This window comes from Cyprinodon tularosa, unplaced genomic scaffold, assembly GCF_016077235.1.
Source record: "Cyprinodon tularosa strain WSP-4 unplaced genomic scaffold, ASM1607723v1 ctg130, whole genome shotgun sequence".
NCBI classification, from domain to species: Eukaryota; Metazoa; Chordata; class Actinopteri; order Cyprinodontiformes; family Cyprinodontidae; genus Cyprinodon; species Cyprinodon tularosa.
Genome location: NW_024038115.1, coordinates 1,406,609 through 1,425,120, shown reverse-complemented (window position 1 = coordinate 1,425,120; position 18,512 = coordinate 1,406,609). Strand labels below are relative to the sequence as shown.

At 38.5% G+C, this 18,512-nt stretch overlaps 1 protein-coding gene across 2 annotated transcripts in view; it reads left to right on the top strand.

Moving 5' to 3' along the window:
• arl15a (ADP-ribosylation factor-like 15a) overlaps nt 1–11,865 on the top strand; it is a 129,558-nt gene extending 117,693 nt beyond the window's left edge. For both annotated transcript variants that reach the window (XM_038277310.1, XM_038277308.1), the window contains exon 5: nt 10,249–11,865. In XM_038277310.1, coding sequence (XP_038133238.1) covers nt 10,249–10,401 — 153 coding nt within the window. In that variant the 3' untranslated portion in view covers nt 10,402–11,865. The remainder of the gene's footprint in view (nt 1–10,248) is intronic.
• The last annotated feature ends 6,647 nt before the right edge of the window (nt 11,866–18,512 follow it).

The following is an 18,512-nucleotide window of genomic DNA, read 5'->3' as shown; positions in this document are numbered from 1 at the left end:
ACAACAAACACAATAATGTTTCTGTAAGTCATTAATAATTTTTCAAGGAGGCCTATTCAAGAAAATATCTTCATCATAGTATCATTGTCCTGTACAAAATGCTAATATCGTAAGGGACCATATGACATGTAATAGTTGGTTATTGGTACATTCCAAGAACAACAAGCTCACTGCATAATAAGATATTTAGCCCCTAATTGGAGTCTCTAGACTTCCAAACCTGACACAAATTGCAGCACTGTGGCGTTTAAAATCACAGCCGAAAATGAAATAAATGAGAAAACGTGGATTTATAGTATTATATAAAATTATAGCAGACAATGTATATCTTTTGATATTGTCAGATATAGCTCATTTTTATTTATGTTTAATAATATATAAGTAATAAAAAAACACACCTAAAGAAATATCCATAGATATCACATATATTGCAATATAAAAGCAATTTTTAAGAAATTAATAATACATTTAAGATAAATCTCATTTAAAGAATACTTGATATAAGAAGTTAAAGAAAGTCTATAGAAAATCAAGTATAAAATCACTGAAAAATTGAATTTAAAGTCATGATGCCTTGAGCGTGCTAGCGGATGGTCCTGTGTGAGCACTTTTACAGAGTCCAGCTCAATTCATGGCTGAAATCTTCAGCAGACAGGTCAGGCTTTGATTGTAGAGCAGTGTGTTAAAGCAGGAGCCTGCAGCAACTTTCAAGCTGGTTGACTTTAGGACTGGAGCGTAGAAAGGGGGCCTCAGAGTGAGAAGGGTAGATAGCGAGGAGGAGGGGTGACTTGTGACAGACCGCCTGGATTTTGAAGGCCCTCTGTGTGGCCTGCTACAGCACGGCAGGCTCCTTGAGAAGAAGAGGACAGAAAGGCAGGCCTCCAGTGAAGGCGTTGGCACATTGGGCCCTACAGCAGGGGAGCTCGGGCAGAGTGCCAGCTCACCAGTTTAAGTCCCATAGACCAGATGTTCCTTGTCAGGGAGCTTTCGGCTTTAAATAAATTGAGTTACTTTATCTTTAGTTCAACAGGGCAAAACACGGGCACCCTGTTTCCAACTGTGCACGTTTCTCTCTTAACTCTTTTATTGTAAAAGGTCAAGTTATGCTAAGCAGCCGTGCCAAGACACTTAATCTGCAACATGTTTTTCATTGGTGAGTGGATTCAATTTTTTTCCCTTTCACCCCAACTCTCTGTACCAAAACCCATTTGTGCTTCTAGACAGTAGTTTGCCCAGATTTTTACCAAAATATATTTTGACTTAAATGTTAAGAAGAAATTAATTGTCAGAATAATAATGTGACCAGTTCATTGTTGTTTAATGGGTGATCTTTCCCTAGACAAGATTATGTCAATATCAAATCAAGATGTAACTTCAAAGATACAATTCCTTTCTGTTTCTAACATACTGCTGACTACTTAATGTTTACAAGTGAATCAAAATTGTTGATTTAAAAAACAGAAACATTAAAGGACCTTTATGATTCTGTTGGAATCTGATGAAAGGTGATGGAGAGAAGTTTTGCAAAAGCATTCTACATCTGCTGCTACCTATTTCATTTTAAAGTCAGTATTATTAATGGGGGAAGCTGCAGCGATTTGAACCGATTCTTAAATTTGCAGTATAAAAGGAAGGAGCAAAATTCTGGAGCGTATATACACTAGTATTGTTCCAAAGAGCTCGCTATAGTAATCCGTCTGTGTCCCTTGTGCATCCATGATTTGCAGCACCATGGAGGATGGATCTGATCTAGCAGTAATGAGTTCCCTTTGAAGCAAAGAGTCCTGCAAGTGAATCACTTTGACCTGCACTGAGGTGAGCCCAGGGGAGAATCCTTGGTCTCACCTGTGGGGAACAGAACAGTAAATCTAAAGGCTGCTCAGATATTTTTTACTGTGACACAAGGACTTGGTTTACAAGGCGCCCCCGTCTCTCTTTACCCACTTTCAAAGCCTTTACGATTTCCACAGCAAGTGAAAAATGAAACCTGCTCTTCCTCTTGTCATGCTTCTTCATTTACAAATGTGCAGCATGTTTTATTTAATGCAAAAAACCTTAAATTTAAGATTTTGGCCTACAAATACTAACTGTTGAGAAGATTATATCTGAGAACTATTATGTCTCCTGCAATTTCTTTTATCAGAACAACTTTCAGAGTGTTTTTTAATCAGCTTAAGGTTTTATATTGATTAAGTTTGTTGATGATAAACTATTAATCCTATATAATTAATCCTATAGGATGACTTTTTTATCTGCATCACTGTGAACAGGACATTTTGATGTTTGTTTAAATAATACAAGCAAATGCAAGTAGCAATAGAAACCTACTCATGCGGCTGAAAAAGAAATATCCTGGTAACTGAGGGCAAATTCATGTAAAGCAAATGAAGGAGTTTATCAAGCAAATCTCGTTGAGTTCATCTGGGTTAAAGATGGAAACAATGTATTTTTTAAATTTAGAAGCAGAAAATCAAGGCATGCTGGAGTTAACTGATCTGATTTGTTTGGATATCTGTATAGATATATCTAACCTAAGAAATGTTTTATGTTAATGTTTATTTTAACAAAAGTAGGTTTTGTTATAAAGAAAAAAAATCAAACAACAATTTAGCCCTGTAGTACCTTCAGTTTGTGAGATTCATCATAAACATCAACAAACTGGAATCTTTATAGTAGATCGTATAAGGCTTGGATATGCCAGCTTTTTAAAAAAATATATATGGTGAATGTTTGACACTAGAAATAACTGAAATATTTGTATGCTTTTATGAAATGGTCTCATTTGATAGGCTGAAGCACCTTAGGTATATAAAGGAGCATCATCATAGATCCTTCCTTCCAGGAGCTGTTATGCTTTAAAACCATCACTGCTCCAGACAAACCCTAAAGGTTTTTACATCCCTGCTGTTAAAGGAAAATACAAACCAATTCTTTGTAAATCGCTTGTTGTTTTAAATGAGCAAATATACATGTGCATTTTATACTTTTTGTAATTATCTGACTGTCAGTCATGCACTCTTTAATCAGAGCATATCTTTCTTTTTTTTTTTTTTTTACATAAATGTACATTATAGTGTATAGTACATTGTAATGTTCTCTTACTGTGTAGCCCCCCTATTTTTTAGGTATGTGTGTATCTGCGTATCTCAATTTGCCTTTCACTTTGCTGCTGGTACACCTGTGGAATCAGAAAGAACATGTTTACTCTCTTATTGTTGCATAAAGGAGATTCATTCGGCAGTGTCAAATAGCAGAAGTCTTATTGAGCTCCTTACAGTATGATCTATGGAAACTTGTTTTTATGCTGTACTGTAGTTACACACTTTATTAGGGGACGGGGAAATTTAGACTTTGTTTATGATATGATTTTGTTCTGCAAACTAAATATTGGCATAATAGATTTTAATGTATCTCAGGAATACTTTATTCTGGAGGGAAATTAGATCATTTAACTTTGAAAATGTGTGTTTTTCTTCTATTAAGAAAATTATTCAGTGGCCTTAGGACTGAATGGAACAATAACTGTGTATATAGTGGACGAAAATCTAAAAAATATATAATATTATATAATATTATTAGGACATATAAGAAGAGAAAAATCAAAACATGCATCATTTTAAAGCAACATTTAAGTTTTTAACTTCACATCTGCACTTCATTTTAATAAAGTTTTTTTTAGCCTTTTTTCCACAAAGTTGATCAACACATTAAAGTAATATTATAACACTTTGAAAGAAGCTGTTCATGCTGAGAGGTAAGTAAACTAGAGAAAGGTAAAAGGAGATTTGTTCAAGAAACAAAAAACAAAAATTGGTCTCCTTCTTTATACATTATGTCTCTGCTAAAGCAAACACTTTTACTAAACAGGTGATTGGGCTATTATCTACCGGTGAAAAATTTGTGCGTTTAGGCCAGGGTTCGGCTTCGTGTGGACGGGGCCTAAGACCCGTGACCGTAATCCCTTAAGAATCACAACCTTTGGTCCATAATTGAAGGTGTTACCCCCATGCTTAAATAGGCTTTAGGTTTTACTTACTGACCAGTGGGCCGTTTCATTTGACACCTCCAGCAGTTTGTGGTGCAGTGTTTGTTTTTTCACGAGCTTCCTAAGTGTTCCTCTCCTGGGGACCTTCAGCCCCTCTCATGTCTTTAAAACTCTTTAGGTTAGCCGGAAAACCAAACAGAAGCATATCTATTATAAGTTAAGAGGATCTCATATTACCCTTCCATTTCAATGCAGTCGCCAGTGTGGAGCACTTTCCAAGTGACTGATATCTTCACAGGGGCCAACATGTCAAGGGATGGTGTAATTGATTGTCTTGGATATTTGAGTATGCCACTTTCCCTTGTGAAGAGACTCCTAATTCTTCCTTCTCCAGTCATAAAGCTTACTTGTACCAAGATGCTTTAACACAACCGTAAAGCTTGGGAAACAAGTGATCTTTGGTCACACCCATGGTAACACCACACATGGACTGTATCTTGGATCTTATAATGACATTTCTTTTATCAAATAAATCCTGTAGCTTTCTGAACTTCAGCAGCCGTTTGCAGAAATTATTTCCTTGTTTGATGTCTTCTTAGTTTTAACTCAAAATCAAGATTTTGAAATTGCTGTTCCTACAACTGAAAATGTATCACTTAAAAAGTAAGGGATTTTCAGTTTTATGATTCAATTTAGTCCTGGCAGTTATTTAGGCCTTTGGAACCTCATGCATCTAGCAGAGCTCAACTCAGCAAAACAGCCAGTCCCAAATGAGATATTAAAAGCTGACAGTGGACGTCATTGAGGCTCTCTTTCACAATACCTTTCTGCTGCAGAGTTTGTCCAGCAGATATGCATCTGTTCCATCTGGCTTCCCTGTTACCCTCTGCAAGAACTGACTGTAGAGTTCAACTTCTCCAAAAACAATAAACCAGAGTAGGAATTTTTGTCCAGCATGATCCTATATCCATTTTATAGCACATATGATTACTACCAAACCTAGACACCTATTTCAAGTATTTATTCCAAAACTAGAGCTGTGGATTCAAACCTGAATTCACTATTTGTGAACCTAAAGCAGCTGATGGCTGTTCAATCCTGAAATAGAATTGTCGTCACCACAGTGTTTACCTTTATGTCATATATTTTCGGGCTCTGGTTTCATATAATAAATTTGAGGTGGCACCAGTGGTTGCCAAGTTTGATTGTCTTTTGTGCATTAGACAGATATTTTATTAGTCGATCCATCTCTTCATTGTTTTCCTCTTATTCATTTTAAAATCATGGAGGTTGAACATTTTTTAGGGAGTAATTAAGACCGCTCTCTTTTTAGTTAAAATCTCTAGCTCATTAATACCAGGCTTTCCCAGACCAAAGGGGTCCCCTCTTAGTGTGAAGTGCCTGGGAAACCTCAGAAGGAAGGTATTGAGGAGGCAAACTGATCAATCTCCTCAAACAACCCATTTTGAAATGAAGCAAGCGGCTGTTTTTATCTCTGAAGCTTAGGCTGGTCACCAGTGGAAGTTTGTTTCAGCCATTTATTAAGTCATGATTGTAGGTGACGGTCAAACCTAAGAAGGACCAGTAAATTTAGAGCTTCACCTTTTGAAGAAGCTCTATTTTACCCCAATAGAGAAAGGTGTAGTATATCTGTTAGTGGAGTCCATTTTGCCTGGTCTATAAATGAGTCTCTTGATTCTTTAGACCTTTTTAAGGCTCCTGTCTCTGGTTAGTTTAGTTGATCAGGAGGCCTGAACAAAGCTCTGTCCAGAGCCATTAAAGCTCTTTTAATTCTGCCACGATATCCTCGTTACTTGGCACGATGCCAACTGTGGCCATTACATGAAGTAATCTGGCATAAGTCATGGAGCTACTGGAAGCACGTGCCATGCATGCCCCATTGCCATCTTAAGTAGCCTGAGGTATTCCTGCCAGAGTTGAAGCTTAAGCTTAGCTGACTAACCATGTTGCTACTGGGTCAAAAATTTCCAAATTAAATGATAAATATCTAATGACATTTTTCACAATACCGCATTCTATCGTGGTCATTTCTGGGTAGGTTATTTTAATCCACTTGTAAAATTTATGATGACAGCTTTAAATGCTTGTAGAGCAAGTTGACAGACTCCTAAGCCAAGTTTATTTCAGTTGCTGTCTTACAGATTCCCTGGAGACAGATTTAGATAACTTGACATACTTTGCAAAGTTGCCTAGCACCTCAACCTCCTCCTTTAAAGTCAGAGTGTGTAGTGAAATTTACTTGAAGTCTCCATCCATACCAGGTGTAAAAGTGTAAATAAACTTTTTTTTTTCTTTATTGAAATGCTTAAGTTACTTGATCTTGTGATGTTGAAGAGAAGAAAAAAAACAGAACCACGCCATATCTAATCTCCAAGGTTTGGCAGGTGCAAAACTTTCATCTTGGCTAAAGTTGTTGATCTTGCATTATCTATTATATCTTCTTTGGTCTGATTTCTGTGTTATCAGAGACTTTTCTATTCTTATTTATGCATAAGCTTCTTTCCCCTATGTACATTGTGAGGCCCCTGGACTGAATGACCTAGAAGAAGCTAGAGTGGATGACCCAGTGGTCATCCTCACAGCCATCTGGCAACCCATGTCTTGTTTGGCTTACCCATCCCACTGCCTCACGCAATTCCTTAAGCAAGCATAAGTGTGCTTAGGAGGACTTAATCTCAAGGAAACTGGTTTTGGCCACACTTGTTGACTTTCAGAGTGCATACACACAGGCTGTTAGGTCATGGGGTTCCTTAGGCATGTAAAAACTGACACTTGTTTTCAACAGCAGGCCCTCTCCGTCTGTTGTTGGAGTTAAATCTCCAGGTTCTTATTGAAGCTTGCCCTTTTAAAGTCATTGTCAGTTAACATTAACTAAAGTTATTTAAGACAATAGCTTCATAAGTTGCATGAATTATGTTTTTTATATGAAGCTGGTAGATGCTTCCTGGTATGTTCAGCTGGCCCATGAGGCCAGTAGGGGAAGTGAGAGAAGCCCAAGCCTGTCTACACTTGCACAGAGGTCACTTTTGGCCTTTTGACTGTCTGCCAGTGCAGGGGCCAGTGTCTTCCAGAAGAGGGCCTTGGCTACAGGCAGGCGAGTCAACCAGCCAGCCAGACAGGCAGCCAGGCACATCGTCTGCAGTCTAGGTCTGGGGCTACAGCCTGGACTAGGGCAGCTCAAGTTACCCAGACAGATTTGTTAACACTGTTTGGGTCCACTCAGCTTTCTAGCCAGGCTTCTGAGCCAAACGCGGCTGAGGTGACTTAATCTGTCATTAAACTCACATTACACCAGAACACAGACTCTGCTCAGGGGGGCAGAGACGGCACTCACTCTCCCACTCGCTGGCACGGCTGGCTGGGTTTAGGCAGACACAAAGAATACATCCCCCTTCCTCCTCCTTCCCATCCTCTTCATGCCACACACCATGGCACAGCTAGACAGCACTGCACAGTCTAGACAAAAGCAATTTCACTTGAAGTTGAAAAGTCATTTGGCTGCATGATGGGTGTCCATGTGGGTTTCCCGGTCTTTAGTGTATTCTGTTGGAAGTTATACATATGTTTTTTATGCATTGGCTGTCAAAATGCTTCGTCTTCATTTTAAAATATAATACAATATCTAACCATTATACAAACGCTAATTTTTTTTTCTATTTAAAAGACAGGATTTAGATTTAGAATACTTTTAAATAACTGAAAATTCTACACAGAGACTAAGTGGAGTCAGATTCATGTCTTGGATGTGTATTAATGTTCATTCAGGGCTTTTTTCCATCAGAACTTTTGAGGAATACACTGATAGGATTTGTTGGTTTCAATATTTTTTGTTTCAGCAAAATAATTCAGTGCTTTTTATGTGATAGAAACACCCACCACCGAGGATCAATAGACGGGTTAAAGTCAGGACACAACCTGCAAGGCTGTGATGTCGGTCTGCATCAGATACTGACCTACTGGCTTAAAATTATTTAGTTAATTAAAATCTTAAGAATGTTTTTTAGAAATATAAAAAATAAATATATTTACTAAATAAATATATTTAGCTTGGATGTAATAGCATTTTAAACAATTTCAGGCTTTTAAGACAAGTTTAATATTAAACAAATACAGCCTTGAGTAAAATAAAAAATAAAAAATCAACAACCTGACGCAATGTGGAATGTAATGTCTCCCTTAATTTTGATTTTGTTGTGCTTAGTAACAATTTTTTTTAAGGTTGAAGTCCAAAGGCTTTGCCACACTTGGCCCCTAATATCATGAGACCTGTACGTAGAAAAACAGCAAACAAAAAAACTTACTGAACGTACCCAGCATTACAAAATTAAGTTGGCCAAAACGTGTTTATAAAAAAACAACACACCATGTCCTAAAAACAAAAAGAGCGTAATTAAAAAGAGAAATTTTCTTCAAATGGGGACATCATGACGCAGTGATGAACCCTCCCAGGACTAGATAACCTACTGTACCATCATTTCTTCAAGAAGGAGCTGAAAACTCATCCAGGCATCAGTTACCCTGAGTCATGTGAGGTTTTTATTTTAACAATTAAAAAGATCCCTGAAAGAAATCTAAATACTGCTGAATAAAAAGCAAAAAAGCATATTTACCACAAAAAGCACCTGAATGGGCACTATTACTTTGACTGGTGAGAAAAAGGGTTTGCTTTTACCGATTGCATCTATGGTCATACTAACACAGCATTGCAAACAAACAAACATAGAACAGTGGCAACAACACATCAAATGTGGTCTGATTATTTTTAGGTTGCCATCCCAGCAATGTGCCGCCATTCATGTACTTGTGAATTCTGCTCTCTACCAAAAAATCCTGAAGAATGTGACCTTGTGCTCAAGTGCGCTTGTACTTGATCATTGTTTGGCTTGCAGCCAAACAATGATCCAAACCACACCATCAAGTTCACCTCTGACTGGCTCAGGTCTGTGGTTGCTGTGGAATGACCTGAATCACGCCATCAATAACCCCAGTAACTTCATCCACAGCAATTCTAAAGACTCACGGACCACTGTTGGCAGTTATTAAACAGTTTGTGGACAACACTGGGAGTCATTACTTTGTTACACGAGCAGCATTGACAAACCTTTTCAACTCACCGTTGAATGCTGCTTAATTGAACAATCTCTGTCTGACATCCTATTACTGGATCAGCTATCTTTTAAATCAATTGGAGATTCTTCTTTGCACATTTGTCACCGGTCATCAAGCAAACAGGAGGGGAAAGTTTAAACAAAACCTTACTTTACACTCAGCTTCAAGTTGTCCAATTTACTAACAACTTACAGGACAATCAGTTGAGATCTGGAAAGCTGTTTTCTGCTGCCTGAGATTTGTTTTTACCAAACAGCAGGTTCTGGAGTGCTAGAGCTGCGTAAGCCAGCTGAACCTTATAATCAACCATTGTACAGGACAGTGCCAAGCCAACACGGCAAATATTTTCCACATGAAGCTGTTGCTTAGTTTCATTTAGTCCTCATCGGTTAAACTGTTTCTTTTTTTTTCTGTTGGCTTTTCTGTTGGCTTATGCCATTGTCAAAACAGGGCTGTCAAAATCAAAACGATCTAAATCCACCTTTAAGTCTCATCAAGTCTAAACGTTAATAAAATATGACTGGAATCTTGTATCTTGTGATTTTAACAGGTGAAATATGGAGGAGGAAAATCTAAGCACTAAATTTGGTGCCTTGCAGAGTTCTTAGACAGTCTCGAAATGGAAAATTATTAACCATCAACATCCATCCAGATTCTTTTGTTTCTATCTTTCTTTCTCTTTTTTTTTTAGCAATTATTTTCCTTTCCTTCCTTCCTTCCTTCCTTCCTTCCTTCCTTCCTTCCTTCCTTCCTTCCTTCCTTCCTTCCTTCCTTCCTTCCTTCCTTCCTTCCTTCCTTCCTTCCTTCCTTCCTTCCTTCCTTCCTTCCTTCCTTCGTCTCTGCTCTATTTCTACAAGTTAAATTACTGCCCACAATAGAAATGTTGACCATAGATTTAAGGGTGTAATTTAGTTTTTTATATTTTTTAAACAAGTAAAATGTTAATTCTTAAAATTTAAGTCTGTAAAAGTATTAAGGTTTGATGAGAAAGACTTTAAACCACTACACCAAACAGCTTTTTTATAGTTTTCCCTCTGAACACATAAAACATAAACATTATTCTGTCTTTGAAAAGATAATAAAAACATGAGCTATTTATTTATTTTAATGTTTTGTTTTTTTCCCCTCTGCAGATAAAGAAATACTTTGAGCTTGAGCCGCTGGCACGAGGAAAGCGTTGGATCCTGGAGGGCAGCACCACTGACAATATGGAGGCGGTGAAGGGGAGTTTTGGTCAGTTCATCATCCTGTTGGAGGACAAGGAAATAGAGCCTGCAAGGATATGATGCTAACCCACGTTAGCGGTCACTGACCGCCTTTACTGCTGGTGCCCACGTCCACACACCCGAGCAAGCACAGACACAAACACACTGGAAAATGCAACAGATGTTGGCCACTCTTCATGATGAATATTGTATGTTGTCCTCCCTCCACTGCGGTCTCAGCTTTCACATCGGAGGAGCGAGACGGCGCATCGGTGGAGCGCTGCAGACTGACAGAAGAGAGCCACCTTTAAAGCCACCCAGGCTCAGCAAAAGGTGTCTGAAGCCTGCCAGCAATGGAAACCATGTTTACTACTGTTAGTGCCATTGTGATGTAACCTAAGGCGTTTAGGACGATTAGCAATTCTTTAGTCAGCATTAAACACTAACACGCTCTTAAATGCTCACGCAGAAATAAAACTGAGAGGATCCAAGAATATTTTTAGCATCTCCACTTATTGCTTTGCAGGATGTTTGAGCGAACACAGCTGATGGGCTTTTCCACTGAGAAGTACTGTACTGCTGTAACCTCTGCTTCTACCTTTGACTCTCTGACAACACATGTTGTTCAGTGACTGAAGTGAATAGTCTTAAGCCCTGTGCTCTGTAAGGTAGTTACCTAATATGAGTAGTATAGGCTGAGTGGAATAGTATGTACAAGCAAAGAAGCATTTTCTGTGTAACTAAACAGGAGAGTGACTGAGGGCGTCGCTGGCAGGATGTCTGAATGCTTTTATAAATGTGTGGCTTAGGTTTTATTTTATAGCTAATGTATGTTAACCTCTAAAGCAGCATATTGATTATCTTTTTTTATGTCTGTCGTGCATATATCACATGATTTGTTTCAAATCAGACCAAATCAAAAAAAAAAAAAAGGAAAAAGGTGATTGACTGGGATGGATGTAGACACAACACAGAGATGTAATGAATTTAGTGTGCGTCTAGTGTTGATTATTGTTAATTATTTCTACTGTATTTTCTTTTCTATCTGACAAAACCTCTCAACACAGGCTGGTGTCTGCTCTCCCATCAGGCTGGAATACAAACTATCAATCAGCTGCAACAACAGCTGCATCTGACAAGTCCCTGTCCGACACCCTAATGCCTTCCAACTGTCTGGAGGACCCCCCCCTCCCACCTCTGCTGTTTATCGCGCATATACCCCCCACCTTGTCGTGAGAGGCTCTGCCTCACATTCCCATCTCTACCCGACCGCCTTCTTTATCTGGGATGTCGTTTCATGTGAACTCCAAGCCGTTCAGGATGTCGCCTTTACTGTGCCAGATTAATCAGCAGGTTTTTCTTTGGTTAGGTTTTAGAGTGTTAATCGCTTTTTTTTTGTACCCAATAGCAGAGCCGAGAAAAATGAATCTCTAAAACTGAGTTGGACTTTTCCTGTCAGCTGGTTGAATATAAAAATCATAAATATGTGCATTAATCTGTGCACTCTGTCCAACGTTGAAATTAAACATTCAAGATTTAAACAAATGTTTGCTTTTTGAGCTGTTGATGTTGCTGAATACTGAATATTTTTATTTACTTTTATGCTCATAGTGATGCTTCTCTTGCCTTTAACCACATTGGATTCTTAATACCTGGGGTTTAATATGATGTTTAGTTGTAGCCACACATTCCCTAATAAATGTGTTAATAATCCATCTGAATGTGTTGGAATCTAGACACCTGTGGAAGTAGCTGGAACACATAGATGGATTTATTTCTCTTGATTGGAAAGATAAGCATTTGAGACGAGGATTACTACCATTTAGTCATGGCTCCAGTTGGACTCCTTTACAACAGGTGGGTATAAAAACTCCTCCTTTTCTTATTCCAGAACAAATGTTATATTTATCATTCATAAAATAACTGTGCATATTAGCCTAAAGGCCAATGTCTGCACTTTCTGGGGTTATTAGCCCAGCGGCAACTTTAAAAGACAATATTAGGAAACTAATTGTGGCCTGAACCTTTTCAACGGAAGTTGTAGATTTCCTTTAAAGGATTTCTAGACAACAGTGATGGATTATGAAAGGGGATCAGTTAAATCATTTTTATGTTAATTAGTGGAGTAATTAAGGCCACAGGAAGGTTGTTCACAGCAATTATTCTTTAGCTTAATTAATGTACACAAACCTTTTTCGGTTTATGTCACTAGGGGGAAAAAGTAAAAGTTATTCATTTTTTTTTATACCTCTGGATAGGTTTTTAATAGAATATTTACTTGTCCTATAAGAGTACAGAGTATATTCTGGGTTTCAGCAGATATTTTCCTCTGCATCTTAAAGGACAAAGGTGTTTGGGGTCAGTTTGAGCCAAAGTTCGAAGGTAAAAAACAAACTGGGAGCAGCTGAAGAAAGTTTTGAGGTATAAAGTTAACCAAGTAAGACAGGAGATCCTGATAAATATACTCGACTCTGTGCTGCATCCCCCCCCCCCCCCCCCCCCCCCCCCCCCCCCCCCCACCCACACACCTCCCCTTTTCTTCTCCTTTTGCCCTTCTTCCCTCTCTCTCAAATTAACCGTGTGGCTTTAATACAATGTGTGTCAAGCAGGTTGCCCTGGTGACTCTTTGATCCTGTTTTCCAGTCTCTGCTTGTGGGGCAGACGTGCCTCTCCTCAGTCTGCTGCACATCGGCTCTGGAAGTTGTTGCAGCCCTGAGACAAACCATGGGCTGCTGCACTCATCTCACCCCCACCTTTACCCCTCTCTTATTCTTCACTTTCTCTACATTTTTTAAGCTTTTTTTTGCAAACACAGGTTTCCTCCATCCCTCTGTCTCAGAGCCCTCCCTCGACATGGGCACCCAGGATGCCCATGGGGCGGGAAGCAGCCTGCAACTGTGAAGCAGCCCTCCCACAAGAAGAAAGAGAAGGGTGAACTTGTGTGTCTGTACAACATATTTGTTTGTTTGCCTGAAGATCATGCAGCCCGTGCTCTCCTCCCACTCACAGCTCTTACCTACACTGTATGTTGTAATTGCTGGTGTCTGAATGTGGCGTACAGGGATGCCTGTTGGTTGCACACACCCTCAGAAAGCCATGTTGCTGTGCAGTGATGCAGTTTAGATATTTCTATCCAGTCTGAATTCCTAAGACAGGCTGTTTATCGAGCTGGATACAGTATCTAAAGAAACATTCAAGTCTCTACGTGCTTATTTTTTTTACAAATGACGAACATGAGCGATAATTAACAGCTACCTGTAGGGCAGAAGAACACAGAGAACTAATTATTGGCACCGGCATAAGGGAAGTGAGTGCTCCAAAGGGCCATTAAGAGAGCGAGTGAGTCAGAAAAACCGCAAAGAAGCAAACAGAACTTACGTAGCTGAGATCAAACCTCCAAACTGTGTAGTTTTGCCGCCTTCATCATAGTTTATCATCTGTCTCTCTGGTTTCGAGCTTCACACGTCACTATCTAGGTTTTTTATTTTTATGTTTGTACACAGTGTGTTCAGTGCACACACTTAACGACAACAGGAAGTCAAGCGTGAAGCGTATTTAGACCTTGGCTGCACTTTGTTTAACACCATAGAGGATCCATGACTTTATAATGTAGCACCAGAGACATCAGAGATGATGGAGTGCTTAAAAGAAAGTAACATTTACTTCTTATTCAATCCTACAGGTAATCAATCAAAAAAAATATTATTCTCTTATTTTTTTTCTATTAAGGAATATTGTGTTGCACGTAACACATAGTTTTTGAAGATATGTACAGATACATTTTAACCCTCATTATGTGAAACATTATTCATTTTCAACCTATTTTAAATTCCAAGTTCTCAGAGAAACAGGCCTGCAGCATCACACATCCTCTGCCGTACCTAGAAGTAGGCAAAACTGATTTACAACTTACCTTTGTTTCAGATCAACCCAAAATATCCATCCATTTACCATCACGCTTAATCCCAGCTGGGGTCACGAGGGGTGCTGGTGCCCATCTCCAGCTGTCTACGGGCGAGAGGCGGGGTGACCTAAAATATTCAAAATATTATTTTAAAGTAGTATTGGAAAAAGTGGCCAAAATCTGACTTGTATCAGTCAGACCTGACTTATATCTGATGGTAGTTTGTTTAAGGACCCTGAGGTAATTTACAAACTTTTTTTTTTTCCAAAATCAGGGGTGTATCAGATTTTATTCTTAAATTTCTGAGAAAAGCATCAAACCAGAACATCATAGAGGTGAGATAGATGTCCCAGTTCTGAGGATTAAACGAAAAACAGTTGGAAGATGACCTATTAAGAAGGACTGCAGACACAGCTGATGGAGCAAGCTGCAGGTTTATGTCGTTCTGATATCACAACAGCTTCTATTCCGTCTAGTTTATTCGTATAGAATTATATAGCACAGAATTAAAACAAATGTATTATATAGACGAATAGATGAAAGTTATATACAGAAATACAAGATTAGTTCAATCCAATCATAGAGCAGAGAGAATATTTATAAATCTGAACTGAGCCTGGTTCTGCTGGAGGTTTCTTCCTGTTAAAAGGGAGTTTTTCCTCTCCACTGTCGCTACAAGCATGCTTAGTGTGAGGGATTGTATTCGAGTCAATGAGTCGATGCAATCAACTGGTTTTGCTTAGATAGAAAACTTTGAATCAATTTAACTGGATTATCTGGTGAACTATAAAGTGCGATGAGGTGTTGTGAATTGGCGCTATATAAATAAACTGATTTGAAATGAATTGAATTATGCTCATGCTGAAAGGCTGTGGAACACCTCTAAGCTTTTGGTGGAATGTAGAAAAACTGAAGATCAATATGGAGAATTTATTCCTCCTGTGCTCCTAACTGTGAGCCTACCTCCTGGGATGTGTGTGTTTATATAACGAATAGTTACTTCAGTTCTTAACCAGGGGCCGGTACCTATGGTGAGGATGCTTACAACATTTGATGAGCAGAAGGAGAGGTGAATCACATTGTAGGGACATGTTTTCTCAAAAATAAAACATTTGAAAATTTCGTTGGAAATTTTAATGATTTAAGATTAGGAAACAAATCAACATACAGAGCAACAACCTAAGCTGATGTTGTGATGGTTTGTGAAATGCAAATGAGCGAGCCCGCTGGGACCCCCGCCTTCGTTTCCGCAGGCATGTTTTCTTAAACTCTGCAAAGAATGCCCTTTTTCTCTCCATCAACCCCCAGCAGCAGTGCGTTTGTGTGTTATTTTTTCTCCTGATAAGAGTCCATCAGCAGATGTTCCATCTGGACCTTGTACCCCAGCGTTGCCTCCCACAGCTGATGCTCCATGCCAGGCGATGGGACGCTCACCATGTAGCAGCTCTTCTAAGCGAAGCTCTGCTCCCACATGAGCAGCAATCCCTCTCCCCCTGATGCTGAACAGAAATGAGCTCTGGTGCAGCTTTTACTCACAATTAGACCAGACCTCTGGGTTCTTTCTCTTGGCTTCAAAACTTTGCTGAGTGCAAGTCTTAAAAAAGGAAAAAAAAGGTTTAAAATAAACAAGCTTCTTATACTATGAGAATGATCTACTAGCTTTACTTAACTGATAGAAATGTTAACCTAATCCATTGCATTGCAGCTGGAAACATGCACAACTTTTACATAAAACTACCCCTGTTATATGCTATCATTTATAAATATAAATATTGATAGGGGGAGCTATGGCTCTACACACAGTCCTGCTTTTAATTAGACTTGAAACGGTAAATGAACCATTATTTAGAGACAGCTGCTTTTAAATGCTGATGTAGAATTTCCATTGGGCAGGTAAATGATCACAACCTCTTTGTTGCTGTTTAGTAATGCAATTAAATTGCTTTTTAATGTTGAGTAAAGTACTTAACACTTGTTTATCTACATGTTCATCCTTCATACATAAATGTTCGCATTTTAAGTGAGACCGACCCTGTTTTGTTCCTTCCGGCCTGCATGGAAATTAAGCAGCATGTTCCCCTTTTTCTTAAGATCCGTAGTTTTAAGTTAATATTTCTTTTTTGTTGTTGTTGTTTAAAACTAGTTGAATATTCAGACCTTCTGCTCGTAGTGACGTCAACCATCTCTTCGAGGCACAAAAAGGCGTTCTGCTGTTATTTGTTGTCCTGATTGCCTGTTATTAGAAACACCAGATGAGTTACCAGGTAACTGCAGATGTTTTTTTTTTCTCCCTTTTTTTTTCTTCTTGAATCTGTTTCTGTGTTTTCAGACATTCAGGAGGAGATTCCTCTGAGCTGAATGGGACAGAGGGATCCCTCCTGTTGTGCGTAATCCTGCAGGTTTGTGGTAAAGCTGTAAAACTAATGAACGTCTCAGGTCTGATAGCATCTTTAACAACCTCCACCCTGCCAAGCAGTGAGTTCGGTATATCCCATCTCTATTATTACCTCTAATTTATGTTTGTTTTTGTTTCGTGAGTCACAGGAACTTTTTTTTTTTCTATTGATCTTGAGTTTAACCTTTATATAAACCAGCTTAATTAGAAAAGAAAAACAGTAAAAATACTAAGAGACTCAACTTTTATCTAAGCTTATATTTTATACTTTGTAGGTGAGCCAACCTTAAATACGGTAGCTTAGATAAACTAAGTGCCTCTAAATGATTTATTATTTATTATTATGTAAATGGTTTTGAAATTAATTTCTAAAACAAACATTTGATGCACAGCTTTGTTTTTATTCCAGATCTGTCAAACTCACACAGCAATTCCCTTACACTTTTTTTTTTTTAGCACAAATGTTGCTTCAGTAGTGTAAAGGAAATTGTACAATTTTAATCTTATGGCAAGCTCTTTTTGAATACACAAAAAACGTCTTTGGAAAAAGATAAGTTCATTTAAACTGATTGGTTTCCTCACAATGAAAAAGATCAGAGTTTTTCCAGAAGGTTTTTTATTTTATTTTTTTATTTTTCCAGTTGGAAAACTCACCCAACTAGCTGTTGGTTCTAGATGTAGAGGTACACTTCTTTTTTTTTTTCATATCAGACGTTTTGTTGCAACAGTTTCTCAAGAAGACAGCCCCACAGCATTATATTACCGCCGTCATGCTGGGTAGACTGTACAAAGCTCTTGCCTTTAAGCCTTCCATTTACTCCCTCAAGCACACTTGTTGTGATGTGTATAGAGGCAACTTATGTTAAACTGTTTTAAAATGTCTCTTCATAAGGTATTTGCTTTATCTCTATCGCAGTCATTCTGGAAGCTGCATTTATTACACTTACCTAGTTTAAAGTGATAGAGAGATTTTTTAAACTATATTCCATTCACATGCAGGCTTGAGCTTAAAAACTTTGGGTTCAAACTTTGGGTCAAGGGTCTCAATCCCATGTAAACGGGTTTTGGAATGGATAAAGGAAGCTATGCTTCTAGAACAGCCTTTCTAAACCCCTCCAGAACTTCCTTTAAAAACGTCAAATAAATCAGCTGTTCCAATTCTACCAATCAATTCAAGTTAGCTATGCAAATGAAAAATAAATACTGTATTGCTACAGAGTGCTGTTCAACTGTTCCTGAAGGAAATTATTCAAACTAAAATGTGTTATTTCAAAACTTTTACTGATAATGTTCTTATTTACCCGTGTTTGAAGAGGATGAAACAGAATAAACCCTTTTTAGATTAAACGAATGAAGGAACTATTTATTTTTATGTCATCTGTGAATGTAGTTTCCTTTGGCACTTTGCAGTATTACTTTTTTATTTTCGTTTTCTGGTGCTATTTTGCCAATCTAGAAGAAACGCACTTGCCTTAACTGTGAGGCCTCCTCTTACTGTCGGTGCCACCTGTTTCATGACGTCCACCAAGAGCCGCTGCCACATTGTTTCACACTACTTCTGTCTTAGGCCTGGCTTACATTTGTATTTTCTTTAGCAAGGCGGTACAAAGTCTGAGACCTCTCACAGCTGGAAAACACATTTTTTGCAATTGCTGTCACTGTGCAGATTATGCACTAAAAGAGACACTCTCAACTTTGAGCACAAATGATTGCTCTCTGCCTCACTTCTCCACTTGCTGATCTAAGAAGGTGTGGGAGTTTGTTTATTGGTAAGAAGCAGGCAGTGCAGTGAAGGTAGGTGATTTCTGGAGGGAGCTGGAAATATTTTCCAGAACGGGGAGGGGCTGCTCAGAGTGCAAAACTCATGTTTACTCAGACATTCATGAATTCAGC